At 54.9% G+C, this 15,153-nt stretch overlaps 2 protein-coding genes across 3 annotated transcripts; one reads left to right on the top strand and one right to left on the bottom strand.

Annotated features, from left to right (window-relative positions):
- The first annotated feature begins 446 nt into the window (after positions 1–446).
- On the top strand, positions 447–10,646 carry IL11RA (interleukin 11 receptor subunit alpha). 2 transcript variants are annotated; one of them, XM_047755130.1, is made up of 13 exons: positions 447–529; positions 3,539–3,638; positions 3,921–3,981; positions 4,911–5,080; positions 5,218–5,332; positions 5,455–5,487; positions 5,573–5,739; positions 6,379–6,542; positions 8,296–8,437; positions 8,766–8,885; positions 9,006–9,102; positions 9,357–9,439; positions 10,251–10,646. In XM_047755130.1, exons 2-13 carry the CDS (start codon positions 3,539–3,541, stop codon positions 10,265–10,267), a joined length of 1,269 nt encoding a protein of 422 aa, XP_047611086.1. In that variant the 5' UTR covers positions 447–529; the 3' UTR covers positions 10,268–10,646. The 2 variants fall into 2 exon arrangements, with proteins under 2 accessions (XP_047611086.1, XP_047611087.1); XM_047755131.1 differs by lacking the exon at positions 447–529 and adding an exon at positions 2,255–2,341.
- An 82-nt stretch (positions 10,647–10,728) lies between these two features.
- On the bottom strand, positions 10,729–11,588 carry CCL27 (C-C motif chemokine ligand 27). The gene is made up of 3 exons (XM_047755132.1): positions 11,366–11,588; positions 11,089–11,221; positions 10,729–10,904 (listed from the first exon to the last, which is right to left on the bottom strand). The coding sequence occupies exons 1-3, from the start codon at positions 11,433–11,435 to the stop codon at positions 10,784–10,786; spliced, it is 324 nt and encodes a 107-aa protein (XP_047611088.1). The 5' UTR covers positions 11,436–11,588; the 3' UTR covers positions 10,729–10,783.
- Positions 11,589–15,153: the final 3,565 nt, after the last annotated feature.

Raw genomic sequence — 15,153 nt, 5'->3', positions numbered from 1 at the left:
GGGAGGTTTAAACAATACTGATTTAACTGGAGTGTGGCTTGGCAGTTTTAAAACAACAATGGCCAGTGAACTCTGAGAACCATTGCCTTACACCAGTCTACCTCCTGCCTTATCTTATCTGGAGTCGGGGGCACCTTCAGCCTCACCGTCACCTGCCAAGGGGCTCCTGAGCCACCGAACTTGAGGGGTGTGTTTGTGGAGGGGGAAGGGCTTCAGGTCTTCTGGTCCTGCGGTCCCAGGAGGAGAGGCCTTCAGGCCCGGGACCCAGGAACCCCGCTCCAGACTCCATCCCCCCCCGCGGCCTCCTCAGTCCGGGACGGGACAGGAAGTGTCCGGCAGAGGTGGGGGTGGAGGTGATTGGCAGTTGGAGGCTCCAATGGGCCGAGAGCCCCCCTATTTCGCCCCTTTCCTTCCATTGGTGCCGGGGCGGAGCCGCCCCCACTGCTGGGCCCCAGGGCGGGAGGGAGTAGAGGCCGGGGCAGAGGGCGAGGGCGAGGGCGGAGGGCGCTGGCGGCGGCGGCCGCGGAAGGTGAGGCCTGATGGGGCGGCGGGTGTACCCGAGGGAGCCGGGCCAGGGGAGGGCGGGGCAGGGGGGTGTGAGATTTGCTGGGCCGGGAGTGACTGATGGACTGTCAGTGTGTGTGTGTGTGTGCGCGCGCGCGCGCGGGTGTGAGGCTGTGTGTGAAGAGGTCATTATGTGCGACCCCGCAACAGTGTCGCTAGTTGCAGCTGTCAGCTCGTGTGCCTGCGAGTGTCACCGTGCATGCGGCTGTGCCAGAGTGGGATTGTGTGTGTCTGTGCAGTTTGGGGGCAGAGACTGGGTCCTGTGTTTGTGTGTGGGAGAGGGCCCGTGACCACATCAGGGGATGTGTTTGGGGAAGGTCTCTGTGGGGTTTGAGACTCTGTCAGCGTGAGAGTGGGTGGCTGGGTTTGTATGCACCAATGTGTGACTTCAGAAGTGGCAGAGTAAGAATGAGGCTTGCAGTCTGTGTGTGTCCTGTGTCCTAACCGCTACTCTGGAGGAGTGGAGCTGGGTTTGCGTCTTAGGGACCCACTTCAACAGCTAGTGGGACTGACCTTTCTACTTAGTGGCTGGCAGGGGCACCCCCCATCCCTAGCACACTTGGCGTCCCCTCCTTTCTGAGAGTCCAGTTGCTGGTCGGCTGCTCCTTATTTTCTCTTTCCTCATCTGACTCAGTTTCTTTATATTTCTCTTTCTCTCCTACTGCTGCCTTCCTAGAGCAAGTGCTCTCGGTGTCTTTTGAGTTTCACCTCCCCAGATATCTGTTTATCTGCTTTTTAGTCCTGCCTCTCCAGTCCGCTGCTTCTCTGTCTCTCTCTGGGCCCCCACGTCTGACTTCTCTGTTCACCTTTGTCTCTTTGGCCACCTGGGGGCCTGGAATGGTGATGAGATGGGGCATCTGCTTTGCTAAGAGCTCCCTGGAACAGAGGGGAGCTTAAACTATGATGAGGAGTTGCTTTTGGGGGATGCTGTGACCTCAGCCAGGGACAGAGTGCTAAGTGTGTGTGACGATGCAAGGAAAAGTGAGATGTGTGTGTCTGGCTGTGTGTCTGGCTGTGAGTAAATGGAAGTGTCTGAGGCTGATGTCTGAGTGTATCAGTGTAACTGTGAGTGGCGGGATCTGAGAGTGTGTGTCTGACGGTAAGTGTGGATCTTGTGTATCTGGCACCAAGGGACCAAAGGCATTTCCTGGTGCTGGGGCCTGAAGAGCAGAGGGGGAGGTAAGAAATGGCTGGAACGTCCAGGGGAGGGGGAACTGGCCTCTTTGGCTTTTCATTCTGCCCCCAACATGGGGCCTCTCTTCTCCGTCAAACGCAGCCGGCTGTGCCCCAAGGAAATATTTGCTGGGGAGTGAAAAGAGTGGGAGTGTGAGCATGTGTCTGAATTTTCATTCTGTTTCCACGTGTGTTCAAGGGCGTGTCTTCGTTGACCGTGCCTGGGGCGTCCACGCGTGAATGTGCCTGTGTTGGGCAGTGGGAAAACACGGAATGTCTCACTGACAGGGACAGCAGCAGCCCTCCTTTCCCTCTTGCTGGGCCTGGCTGTGCCTGTGGCTTCCTTTCCAGACTGGGGGGGAGGCGTCTTTCCTTCCCTGGGCCTTGGGTGGGAGGGGGTGAGAGAGGAGGAGGGGAGAGGGAAGAGGGGGAGGGGGGCCTGGCTTGGGGCGGCTGAGCTCCAGGGCCCAGAGGGGCGGGGGCAGGGAAGGGGAAGGAGGGGACGATTCTGGGGTCCCAGCACTGAGTGGAGCTGAGCCGGGTGCTGTAGCTGGTGGGAGGAAGTCCTGAAGGCCATGGACACTCAGCCACTGGGATCTCCGAGGTAGGGCGGGGCTGATCAGGGTAAATGTGCTGGAGGTGGGGCGGGGGGAACCACCAGCCACACTCAGACACACAGACACGTGGAGGCCCCTGCTCAGGTCTTCTTGAGAAGGGTCTGTGCTCTCCCTCTTCAGGAGCCCTCGCCCAGGGCCCTCTCTCCACGTGCACCTCTGTCCCCATTCCCACTTCCCCACTGCCTTCCTCCTGCTTTCTTTCTCCCTTCGAGAATCCCTCTCTCCTAGGACCCCCATCCCCCATACACAAGTGGTTGGGTACCTTTTTGACTTTTCTGAGATCCTGCTGCCCTAGCTCAGCTCTTGCCTCCTTGAGTCCCCACCACCTCCCTGTACTGAGCTCTGAGCATCTCTTTGTCCTGTGGCCCCCACCCCAGGCCCCTGTTCCTGCAGGCTCCCAGCTCTCCTCAGCCTCCTCTCCCCTCCCCGCCACCCTGTCTCCATCTGCTGGCTCCTCGCCCGCCCCCAGCCTCTGGCAGCAGCCAGGGCATCTGGATCTGCTTAACTCCGCAGCCTCAGCCTGCACCCTAGCCCCATCCAGCCTCACAGGCTCGAGACCAACAAGATTCCAGAGTCAGGCCCAGATGAACGGCCCAAGGAGCCAGAGCAAGGAGCCAGGTCCAGGCAAGAGGAGGCTTGGCAGCCCGAGCAGGGCTAGGCCTCATGGCAGCAGTACAGGGTGGGCTCAGACCCACCATGACAGTCTCCATCTCAGGGTGCTGGGGACTGCCTCGGGTCCATCAAAGGCAATGACTGTTCCCAGGCCAGGTGGGGATGGACATGGAATTCTCAGCAACTAGATTGGAGGAGTTAATGGGAGTGGCTGAGCTGGTGCCAGCATTTGATGCCAGGGGTGGGTGCCAAGGGTGGTGGTGGTGGTGGGGCAGTGCTGGCACAGACTGTCGTCTCTGGCTTTTGTTCTGGGCCCTAAGCCCATGACTGAGAAGGAAGGTGTGAGGGCGTGTGTGTGTGTGTGTGTGTGTGTGTGTATTCATGCACTTACACACGGGCACTGGGTGTAAGGTGCCAAAGGGACCTTACATCGGATGCCCCCATGATTTCTGATATCCTTACTCCACTTGGATCCTGATTTCTCCCTTGAAACCCCATATGGAAGAGGAGGCAGGCTTCAGCCTCCCATCGTGGGGATGGAGGAATCAATGACCTTGCCTCTCTCCCCACAGATGAGCAGCAGCTGCTCAGGGCTGAGCAGGGTCCTGGTGGCTGTGGCTGCAGCCCTGGTGTCTGTCTCCTCTCCCTGCCCCCAGGCCTGGGGCCCCCCAGGTGAGAACAACCCTGCTTTATGACCCAACTCTGACTTGTGACTTGCCACCATCACTGTGACCCATTTTCATGCCAAACTTCTAACGCAGCCCCTGACATCCAACCTGGCAACATTCCCCCCTCCACCCTGCCCTCTGCCCTCTGTCTCTAGATTCTAATATGATGCTTTGACCCCATGACCCCACTCAGGTCATAAAAGTCCACCCCTTACCCTTGTTACTCTTATAAAGTGTGGGGTGGGGTGGGAAAGGGAGAGCCTCTGCTCAGAAGTGCCCTCCACAGGGGTCCAGTATGGGCAGCCTGGCAGGTCCATGACGCTGTGTTGCCCTGGAGTGACTGCTGGGTAAGTGCTCCACCGGCCTGTTGGGCTGACAGGACCCTTTTATAACCCTTTCTTGAAACTGCCTGGTCCTCATACCTTTCCCATCCTTGTCCCTTGTACCTGTAATCCTCACCTCTCTACCTCTCTTAACCCTTAAACCATCCTTATTCAATAGAACATGCAACCAACATGTATTGTACACCTGCTAAGTACCTGGCCTATTTTAGGCCCTGGGATACAGCAGGGCACAAGTCAGGCAAGATGCTTGGTAGTAATACCTGTAGGGCAAGAAATCAAAAGAGAGTGATGTGGGTGAGGATAACTGAGTCATTACTTTTTACCGGTAATCAGGGAAGGCCTCTCTGAGGAGGTGACATTGAAGGTGATTTCTGAACGTTAGGGTATAAGCAAGCATTCCTTTTTTCTTTTCTTTTAACGCCGCACCTGCGGCATATGGTGGTTCCCAGGCTAGGAGAAACTGCAGCTGCCAGCCTATACCATAGCCACAGCAATGCCAGATCCAAGCCGTGCCTGCAACCTATACCATAGCTCATGGCAACACCGGGACCTTAACCCATCGAGTGAGGCCAGGAATCGAACCTGCATCCTTATGGATATTGGTCTAGTTCTTAGCCCGGTGAGCCACAACAGGAACTACCTAAGCAAGCATTCCTGACAGAGGGAACAGCTCATGCAAAGCCCTGAGGTGGGAGTGAGCTCCACACTGGAACCTAAAGGAAGCCCAACCTGACTGGAGTACAGTGGGGGAGGGGGAGAGAGTGAGGCGAAGAAGTGGGGGAAGGCCAGGGCTAGATCCCCAGGGGCTTTGTAGGCCAGCAAAAGGAGTTTGAGCTTTACTGCAAGCACAGTGAGAAGCCAGTGGAGAGCTGCAGTGGTGTCTGACTCACACTATACATCTCCCCTCTATCCTCATCTCATCTCACCTCCAGGGCCCCGGTGTCCTGGTTTCGGGACGGGGAGACAAGGCTGCTCCAGGGACCCGACTCTGGGCTCGGCCACGAACTGGTCCTGGCCCGGGCAGAAAGCACGGACGAGGGCACCTATATCTGCCGGACCCTGGATGGTGCACTTGGGGGCATGGTGACCCTGCAGCTGGGCTGTGAGTTGGGGAGGGAGCGTAGGGTGGCAGTGATGAGACACGGGGCTCCTGAGGGAATCCTGGCTCTGGGTAAGCCCCCCTGGGAATGGTGGGGACCTGGGGACTTCTCAGTCTCCAGCTACACTCTCTGCCCCTAGACCCCCCAGCCCGCCCTGTGGTGTCCTGCCGAGCGGCTGACTATGAGAACTTCTCCTGCACTTGGAGTCCCAGCCAGGTTAGCGGCTTACCCACCCGCTACCTCACCTCCTACAGGTGTGTGCATGATCGGGTGTGTATGCCTATATGCTTGGGTGTGTAGCAAAACGTAGGTGTGGGAGGCAGGGAGGGAGGACCCTCTTTTCCTGCCCGACCTCAGACGGCCCCCTCCCTTCCAGGAAGAAGACCGTGCCAGGAGCTGACGGCCAAAGGTAGGACATGAAGGGGGAGCTGGGGGCTCCAGCTGGATCCCACCATGAGCATTTCCAAAGCTCAAGGCCACATCCTCCCTCCTAGGATGAGTCCATCCACAGGGCCCTGGCCATGCCCACAGGAACCCCCAGGGGCTGCCCGCTGTGTAGTCCATGGAGCAGAGTTCTGGAGCCAATACCGGATCAATGTGACCGAAGTGAACCCCCTGGGGGCCAGCACACGCCTGCTGGATGTGAGCCTGCAGAGCATCTGTGAGTAGCCTCTCCTATAGCTCTCCCAAGGTCCCTAGCACGAGACCCCAAATGGACCCCAGAGTATAGGTATCCCCCTGATTCATAACCACCCCCGCAAGGTCCCAAGTGGTTCCCTCCTGACGTAGATCCATTTCAGCACACAGGTGGCCCCCACAGAGACTAAGAAGCCAAAGAGATCAGAGCCCAGGAGGCAGCGTTACATCAGCCTCTAGAGGCTGCTCCCACTGCCCGCTTCCTTCTAGGCCCTGTGCTAAAGGCAGCCCTATCTCATGTCCTCCCTGCCCAATGGAAGCCCTTGTTGGCCTCTCTTTCCTCTTGATCTGTATGTGGAAGGGGGTCACTAAACCTCTGGCTGGCATTGGGGCCAACTCAACTTCCTTGGATGGAAAGCAGAATCACTCTTTAATTCAATCAACAAATCTTTCAAAAAATTCATCCTCAGATCTCAGCTTGCTTTACAATAGGGAGGACAGATAGGTCCTGAGCCTCATGGATGATCAAGCTTAAGACTGCCCCCACCCCCTTGGAAGTGCCTCCCCTCAGATACCTTTAGGCACATACTCATTTCCCCCCAGGAGGTGGTGGGGAAGGGATGAGTACCTTTGTGCCCTGACTTTGTGTCTCCACTGCCCTCAGTACGCCCTGACCCACCCCAGGGGCTGCGTGTAGAGTCGGTACCTGGCTATCCTCGCCGCCTGCGTGCTAGCTGGACATACCCTGCCTCCTGGCCCCGCCAGCCCCACTTCCTGCTCAAGTTCCGGCTGCAGTACCGTCCAGTGCAGCATCCAGCCTGGTCCACGGTGAGGCCTTGGCGTGTTTCCCAATATGGGGCTGTGGGTCTTCTCTCTAGTTTCGTGTTCCTCGGTGTTCTGCATGACTGGCTCTGGCAGGTCACTGATGCCCTTTGGGCTCCCCCTACAAAGTTCTCTCTGTGAGCTGGGCTTTGTGCTGGGTGCTGGGGTTGTAGCAGGGACCAGCAGAGCAAGCCTCTGCCCAGCAGGGTTGTAATTCTGATGTCAGCCCATCTGTGGGAAGACAGCAGCAACCTTTTAAAAAGTGGATTGGGGGAGTTCCTGTTGTGGCTCAGTGGTAATGAACCTGACTAGTATCCATGAGGACATGGGTTTGATCTCTGGCCTCGCTCAGTGGGTTAAGAATCAGGCGTTGCTGTGAGCTGTGGTGTAGGTCGCAGACGTGGCTCAGACCTGTCATTGCTGTGGCTGTGGCTGTGGCTGGCAGCTTCAGCTCCCATTCAACCCCTAGCCTGGGAACTTCCATATGCTGCGTATGTGGCCCTAAAAAAAGACACACACAAAAAAAAACCCAAAAATAAGAACAAAACCCCAAAAACTGTCCCTTTAAAAAAATAAAAAATGAGTGTTCTGGGAGTTTGGGATTAGTAGATGCAAGCTATTACATTTAGAATGGATAAGCAGTGAGGTTCTGCTGTATGGCACAGGGAACTATATCTAATCACTTGTGATAGAACATGATAAAAGATAATATGAAAAAAAAAGAACATATATATATATATATATATATATGTATAACTGGGTCACTTTGCTGTACAGCAGAAATAGACAGAACATTGTAAATCAGCTATAATAAAAAAAACTAGGAGTTCCCGTGCTAATGCAGTGGAAACGAATCCGACTAGGAATCATGAGGTTGTGGGTTGGATCCCTGGCCTTGCTCAGTGAGTTAAGGATCTGACATTGCTGTGAGCTGTGGTGTAGGTTGCATATGAAGCTCAGATGGCTCAGATCCCACGTTGCTGTGGCTGTGGTGTAGGCCTGAGGCTGTAGCTCTGATTCGACCCCTAGCCTGGGAACCTCCATATGCTGCAAGTGTGGCCCTAAAAAAAAGGCAAAAAAAAACCCCCAACAAACAAACAAACTAAACAAACAAAAAAACCCAACAAAAATCAAACCAAACCAAACCAAAACAAAACACCACACACACACACAGACACACACACACAAAACCCTGAAAATAACCAAAAACCTTTTCCAGGAAAAGGAGTGCCTTTCACTCTGGGATACATCCTCATACACTCATATACTCAGATGTGAATAGAGGTGAATTCCCACCTCTGGAGTCTAGAAATGGCAAAAATTGGCTAGCATCAGGCCTGGGGAGCTGCTGCCTCAGAGGATAACCAATATTTATTGAACGCAGTCTGCCCACCAGGCACTGTGCTACACATTTTACGTGTATTGTCTCATTTAGGTGTATTCACCTCTATTTTACAAATGAAGAAACTGGGACACAGAGAGAGGCCCAAGGTCACCCAGTAAGTGGTACAGCAAAGATTTGAACCCGGGCAGTCTGATGTCACAGCCTGTCCACATAACCACTTTGCACTTTTGTCTTCCAAACACTAGGTGTAGACCTGACACCATCAGCCACTCTACGTGAGGCCCCAGACGGCTGCCTCAGGCTGACACGGACAGGACTGGGAGGAAGGGGCTCTTTGTAGACTGGGCCTGGGCGGCAGGTAGGGTCCGTGCTTATAACCTGGATAAAGCAACGACAAACCATCTGCACTCCCAGGTGGAGCCGGCTGGATTGGAGGAAGTGATCACGGACGCCGTGGCTGGGCTGCCCCATGCCGTGCGGGTCAGTGCCCGGGACTTTCTGGACGCAGGCACCTGGAGCGCCTGGAGCCCGGAAGCCTGGGGGACTCCGAGCACCGGTGAGAGACGGAGCCTGGGTCAAGGGCACAGCTTTTATCTGTGGAACCGCAGGCGCTGGCTGGCCGCTTGACACACGCCCCGCCCACGCAGGCGTGGCAATTGCGGCCAGGCTTCAGCAGCAGGTGCCTGCAGCCCCGCCCCAGCTTAAGCCACGCCCCTCTTGCTCCACCCCTCAGTTTACCCGTCCCCAGAAGCTGGTTCCGCCCTTTCAAGCTCCGCCTCGCAGGCACCTCTGTGTCCAACCCTGGCCCTAGCGTCGCCTGGCTGAGCCTGGCCTCTGCCCTCACCTCGCTTGGACAGTCCTCCTCAGGTCTCGTCTCCCTTCAGGGCTCCTACTGAAGGAAATACCAGCTGGGAGCCAGCAACACTCACAGCCAGAGGAAGAACCTCAGGCGGACAGCCCCACTCCCCCAAGACCGTCCCTCCTACCTGACCCGCGGCCACTTGGTGAGCTTGGGAGGATGGGCAGAGGTGCTAGAGGATGGGAGAGGCCCAGAAAAGAGGGCACCTACCGAGTTTGATCAGCTAGGCTTGCTCTCACAGCTGACATGTGACCTTCCCCCTCAGACCACAGAGACCCCCTGGAGCAGGTGGCTGTGCTGGCATCTTTGGGAATCTTCTCTCTCCTGGGACTGGTGGCTGGGGCCCTGGCATTGGGGCTCTGGTAAGTGACTGCCATTGGCCCTTCAGCCTCTAATAGCACACAGATGCTCTGATATCCATAGACCACACCGGTTCCCACCCCTCATGACTCCCCAGTGATCCTGTCTGATTCTGGAAGCATTTCTCCTCCCTCTCCTGCCCCCCAACTTCATGATTCTCACTGATTCCTCTCTTGGCCCTTTAGTAATACACCTTTTTGGAGGAGACTGAGATGCCCCACATTGTCAGGGAGACATCTTCCTTTTTGTGCTTCAGGCTGAGACTGAGACCAGATGGGAAGGACGGACCCCCAAAGCCTGGGTTCTTGGCCCCCATGATTCCAGTGGATAAGCTTCCAGGTGAGTATTACCTCTAGGAGGTTTGGACTTGGAGACATTTGCCCTCATTTGAGTGTCTGGATTAAGTAAGAGCCAGATGCCTTAGTTATCATAAGGGTTTTGGGAATCAGAGTTGGATCTTTTTTTTTTTTTTTTGTCTTTTTCTAGGGCTGCACCCCTGGCATATGGAAGTTACCAGGCTAGGGGTCTAATTGGAGCTGTAGCCACCGGCCTATGCCAGGGCCATAGCAACGCCAGATCCGAGCTGTGTCTGCAACCTACATCAGAGCTCATGGCAATGCCGGATCCTTAACCCACTGAGCAAGGCCAGGGATCGACCCCCCAGCCTCATGGTTCCTAATCGGATTTGTTAACCACTGAGCCACAATGGGAACTCCAGATCTCATTGTTATGACGTCTGGACTCAGGGATGGGCCTTTCATCCTTGAGTCCCTGGGCTCAGAGTTGGGTCTCTTCTGTCTCTTGCAGGAATCTCAAGCTCCTTGCTGGGCTCCTTCCTCATTTTCAGGATATTAGGCTCAGAGCTAGATATCCATCCTTATTTGGGGTATCTGGATCAGAGCTGGGTCTCCTCCCTTAGTTTTCTGTATTTTGCCCATGCCTGCCAGGGAAATCCCCTCTCTTATTCTTTATGTACCTGGGCCCAGAGCTAGGTCCACTCCCTCATCTTCAGGGTGTTGGGAGTCACTCAGAGGTGGGCTCCCCTATTCATTCTTGGAGTGTTGGGCTCAGAGCTGGGTGCCCTTCCTCATTCTCAGGGTGTCGTAAGATCCAGTCCTACTTTCTCCCTTGATTTTCCTCCTTCTTCTAGGAGCCCCCAACCTGTAGAGGACCCTGGAGGGCTTCAGCTGACTCCATCTATAACTCTGTCTTGTTGGTGTGGATGGATGGACAGGACAGTAGATCCCCATGGAGGCGGGTCTCGGCTGGAAGTTCTGTTTGGAGCCCATTTCTATGAGACTGTTCCAAACCTGCCAGCTAAAAGGTGCCTGGACCTCTGACTTCATCCCAGAGCTGGAGGTCCACCTGAGGAATGTGTGTAGATGTGTATGCTTGTGTCCATGTGTGCCCAAGTGTATGTGAGGCAGGAAATGTGTGTGCTCTGCATGTATGTAAACAGGTGCATGGAGTGTGTGTGTGGGTCCTCGGCTCTTGGCCTTGCCCCGGTGGGGGTTGTGAAGGCATGAATAAAGAGAATGAGGAGGTTCTCCTGTTTATTGACAGTCTCCCAGCTCCAGATTCAGGACTCAGAGGAGAGTGCATAGAATTTGGAGACCACAGTCAGAGACTATTGTCCAGTCTTGCTTTATTATTTTGGCTAATGGGGGCCCTGGCCCTTTTCCCCTACAGCCCCAAACTCAGTTTGGGCAGAGTCCCCAGGAGCCTCCTTCCATGGTGCTCAAACCACCGAGCCAGGCTGCGGTTCTGGGGGTGGATGCAGACACTGCGTCGAGACAGGTGAAGCCTAGGAAAGGAAAGGAAAGGTCCAAAACCATGGTCATCATAGCCTAGGGATGAGGCTAAAGTCCAGGAAGTAGAAGCAAAGGCCAGATGAAAATCTGAGTTGGCATCAGAATTAGCAGTTGGGGCTGGAGTTGAGATCAGCATCAGGGTTTGGGACTGAAGTCAGAGGCAGGGTCAAAGCTCACACGAAGGCCTGGAGGTGACAGTCCCCATCAGCTTCCTGCAGTTCCACCCGGATGACCTGCCTCAGTAGCTTGCTTGAGAGTGGCTGTCGGTAGAGCTGAGTATAGCATGTAGTGCTGGGTGGCAGTATCAATGCTAGGGGACAATGGGACCATGTGTTCAGAGGACTTCTGACCCCAGATTTCTCCATCAGACAGCCTGGAGGCTGGGCTTCCTGGACCCTTTTCCTTCCATCTCATTCACCCAGACCCCTGGCCTTCTAGACCCCCAAGCACTCACCTGCTCCAGGATCTGGGCTCAGGAGCAACAGTAGCAGCAGGAGGCTGCTAGTGGGTGAGGGCCCCTTCATGATGCTCAGCCTGGATACTTCCTTCCCTCTCCTCTTCTTTCCCTACCTTTTATCTGGGTGCCTTTTACCTGGGGCACAGGTGAGTCAGAGGCAGGTGAAGATGTATTGCTCATCCTGTGATACTCCTGGGCCCTAATTACCTCCAACCCCTGTGCCACAGACCCCCTCCTCTTTTAGGAGTACCATTTCCCAGGGGTGCTTAAGTCCTGGGCAGAGAAGTTGGGGAGAAGGGTTGTGTCCTGTGGGGACTGATGGTGACAGTAACTGAGTAAGGGCAGCCAAGAATCCGTAGTGACACTGAGTGACTAATGGACATTCACACTCACAGTTACACACACAGTTACACATTCACACAGTCACACATCACTGGCTCAACCTCACGTGGTCAGACAACCAGACAGACTCATCCAGCCCCAGTTCTACTTAAAGTCCCACTCCCACACAGTTGTTTTCACAGTCATCCAACCATATAAGCATATGAGCACACCCCAATTCTGATGGGGGAGCTGTGGGTAGGGTGAGAGTAGAGGGCAGGCTAGCAGCAACTTGCCTTCATTTTTCCCCTCCCTGCTTCCTGCCCTAGCCTGCTTGTCTTATCAGGAGAAACTGATGGGAATGGGTCCCTAAAGTAGGCCCTTCTGGCTGAGGAGGAGTCTTGACGGGGCCAGTCACATTCAGAGTGAGAAGCTGGGAGATGGCCCTTTTTGGTGGTAATGGGATGACTTGAGGATACTGAGGTGGGGGTGGTTTTCCTCAGGAAGATGAGATAGGGAAGAAGGATGGAGATGGATAAGGAGGGCACATGGGGGAAGATAAAAGTTCTTTGTTGCCAGGGTGCTGCTGTCAAATGGGTAAAAGACCCAAGCAATCTTACCTTCCTGTTTTTACCTAGTCCTGTGCCAGACATGCCAGCCTCTTGCTAGGAGGGGCTTAGTGTTTCCAGACTCAGTCCCTGGCTTCCTGAGACATCAGACTCGAGAGCTCAATTACCGCTCCTTTGTTTTACTCAAATGCTAGGCTCTCTACTGTGGGCCTGGAAGAATATCCTTCCTCATCCGAACAATGACCCCTAAACCCTCTGCATCCCATCCTCTTGCTAAAGCCTCTGCCTCCCATCTCTTTCCTGTCCCTTCTTAATCCCACATCTAGGCCTCACTTACTCTTCCCCTCACCTCCCAATGTAAAACTATTCTTCCTCTTCCTCCTCCTGTCCTTGCCAGGAAGCTGGGAACAGCCTAGGGTGGGGACAGGCTGCTAAGTTTAGTGCCCCAGCACTAAAGAAATTTCCCAATCTTTTTTTTTTTTTTTTTCGGCTGTGCTCATAGCATGTGGAAGTTCCTGGGCCAGGGATCGAACTTGCAACAGAGCTGTAGCCAGACCCATAGCAGTAACAACTCTTAACACATTGAGCCATGAGGGAACTCCAAGAACTATCCAGTCCTGATCTGGAGATTTCAACCCTCTTGCCCTGTTCTGTATCTGAAACATAAATTGAGTCATAACTCGATAATCCAGCCTTCTTGTAGTTGTTGCAGGGGTACCTTTTGCAACTCTCTGCTCTGTGACCAGCTGTCCTCTATGGGGCAGGGCTACTCTTTTTTTTGTTTGTTTGTTTTCTCTTTTTAGGGCCACACCTGTGGCATATGGAGGTTCCTTGGCTGGGGGTCGAATCAGAGCTGTAGCTGCTGGCCTACAGCACAGCCACAGCAACACTAGATCCTTAACCCACTGAGCAAGGCCAGGGATCAAACCTGAGTCATCATGGAGACTAGTTGGGTTCGTTACCGCTGAGCCACAACCGGAACTCCGAGAGGTCACTCGTTTTGAACTTCTAGTACCGATGGTCTCTCTCCCACCCTCCAGTCTGGACTTGTGCTCCAGAGCTTGGATGCAGACACTGAGGTACCATCATCTTGTCACATATCTTCATCAGCTGGCTGGCTGTCACATACTCTAGTTTCTCATGGACAAGTCAGTCCAGAAGCCTGGGAAGGCAGGAAAGAAATTCTTCCGGGTATGTACCCATCTCTCCCCTTTGGCTTCTCCAAAGATAGGGTTAAGTCCTCCCAACTACAGTCTGCTCTGGTAGGGTCAGCCCCAGGCTAAAAATTAGCTTGACCTCATGCACAAACTGGGCTGTCTCTTGGGAATTCCTGTTGTGGCGCATCGGAAACAAATTTGACTAGCATCCACAAGGATGTGGGTTCGATCCCTGGTCTCACTCAGAGGGTTAAGGATCTGGCATTGCTGTGGTGTAGGTTGCAGAGGCGGCTCGAATCTGGCATTGCTCTGGTTGTGGTGTAGGCCAGCAGCTGTAGCTCCGACTTGACCCCTAGCCTGGTAACTTCCATATGCCTCCAGTGTGGCCCCAAAAGGAGAAACAAAACAAAACAAAACAAAACAAACCCACCCCCAAAAACTGGGTTGTCTCTTTACTTCTCTGGTGCCTTCTATGGTGGCCAGTCCCTAAGTGAAAGCAGTCCCACTAGGCATCCTCAGCTCTTCAGCACTTCAGGCGCTAGTGGGTCTCAGGTCAACTGGGTGATAAGACAGAAAGGGCATGTAGAAGTGTTGGCTTCCCAGGGAGGTAATGCTTGGTAGGTTGATGCCAAGTATCTTTAAACTTGGGATGAGACAAAAGGAGCCAGACACTGGGGTATTAATTGTAGGAAAGGGCTCTAACAGTCCAAAGTCATTCCCTCGTGTCAGGTTGAGGGAGGCAGTTTCTAGGAATCTTCCCCCCTTTTCTCACAGCCTACTTTCTACAACTCTGGGCTTAAAGTATTTTAGATCCACTCCCAGGAGAGGAAGATTCTTCAGACACCTGGCAAAACCCAGAATAGGAGGAAGGTGGTAGTAGTAAAGGGCTAGCGTTGTGAGAATCTTATGGATGTGGGGATAAGGTTGGGAGGAAGACCTGGCGTGCGTGCGTGTGCGCGTGTGCGTTGGGCCGGGGATGGGGTGGTGGTGATTAGGTAGTGACAAGCCTGTACGATAGGAACAGAGGCCTAACTCTGATGGGGGATCCTTAGGAATACTGGGGGCCGGGATATGGACGGGCACCTTATCAGGGAGAGAGGCCCTGTCAGTAAGGAATCAGCCGCTTGGAGAGGGGCTCCTAGACGGAATGGCGGCAGCGGCGGCAGAGTCAGGTGGGCAGCACGGTGGCTTCGGTTTAAATCTTTAATGCACCAGCTGACTGGACAGTGGCAGCGGGGGTGCGACGGGGGCGGCCGCGACTGGAGCGTTGGCGAGCAGAGCCCAGGCCGCTTGACAGACAGCTCACCAGCTCCGCAGAGTCTCCAGCTTCTTCTGCTCGCGAGGGTGCGCCGAGCTGTGGCGCTACCCAACCCTGGGATGAGGTGAGGCGGGGGTTCTTGGCACTTGCACCCGATCCCTTCTCCCGGACTGAGCCTCGAGGATGCCCGGAGCGAGGCCGCGGTATGTCATCTGCCCCCCTTGGCTTCCTCCGCCACATGAGCAGCCAGGGGAAAAAGTAGAAGCATCCGCAGTAGATCCTGCGGCAAGAAGGCAGAGCCGGGCCGGGCGGGACGGGGCGGGGCGGGGCTGACCCCACAGATCCTGGCCCTTGAACGTCTCGCCCCTCTCCTGGAAGGCTCCGTCCCGCCCCTTAGGGGCGGCCCTCTACAGTCCACGCCCCCTAAGGGGCCCCAGCCCTCCTGCTTCTCTCGCCCCTTCCTCCCACCCCAGAACGTCT

Source organism: Phacochoerus africanus, chromosome 12 (assembly GCF_016906955.1).
Source record: "Phacochoerus africanus isolate WHEZ1 chromosome 12, ROS_Pafr_v1, whole genome shotgun sequence".
In the NCBI taxonomy this organism is placed as follows: domain Eukaryota; kingdom Metazoa; phylum Chordata; class Mammalia; order Artiodactyla; family Suidae; genus Phacochoerus; species Phacochoerus africanus.
This window is presented reverse-complemented; position numbering and strand designations above follow the sequence as displayed.

Excerpts from the sequence above, each read along its gene's own strand:
- IL11RA (XM_047755130.1), top strand. The coding sequence starts at position 3,539 with ATGAGCAGCAGCTGCTCAGGGCTGAGCAGGGTCCTGGTGGCTGTGGCT. Across the intron at positions 3,982-4,910 it reads TGCCCTGGAGTGACTGCTGG|GGCCCCGGTGTCCTGGTTTC; the intron begins GTAAGTGCTCCA and ends TCTCACCTCCAG. Across the intron at positions 5,081-5,217 it reads GGTGACCCTGCAGCTGGGCT|ACCCCCCAGCCCGCCCTGTG; the intron begins GTGAGTTGGGGA and ends CTCTGCCCCTAG.
- CCL27 (XM_047755132.1), bottom strand. The coding sequence starts at position 11,435 with ATGAAGGGGCCCTCACCCACTAGCAGCCTCCTGCTGCTACTGTTGCTC. Across the intron at positions 11,222-11,365 it reads GAGCCCAGATCCTGGAGCAG|CATTGATACTGCCACCCAGC; the intron begins GTGAGTGCTTGG and ends ATTGTCCCCTAG. Across the intron at positions 10,905-11,088 it reads TGTCACCTCCAGGCCTTCGT|GCTTCACCTGTCTCGACGCA; the intron begins GTGAGCTTTGAC and ends TTCCTTTCCTAG.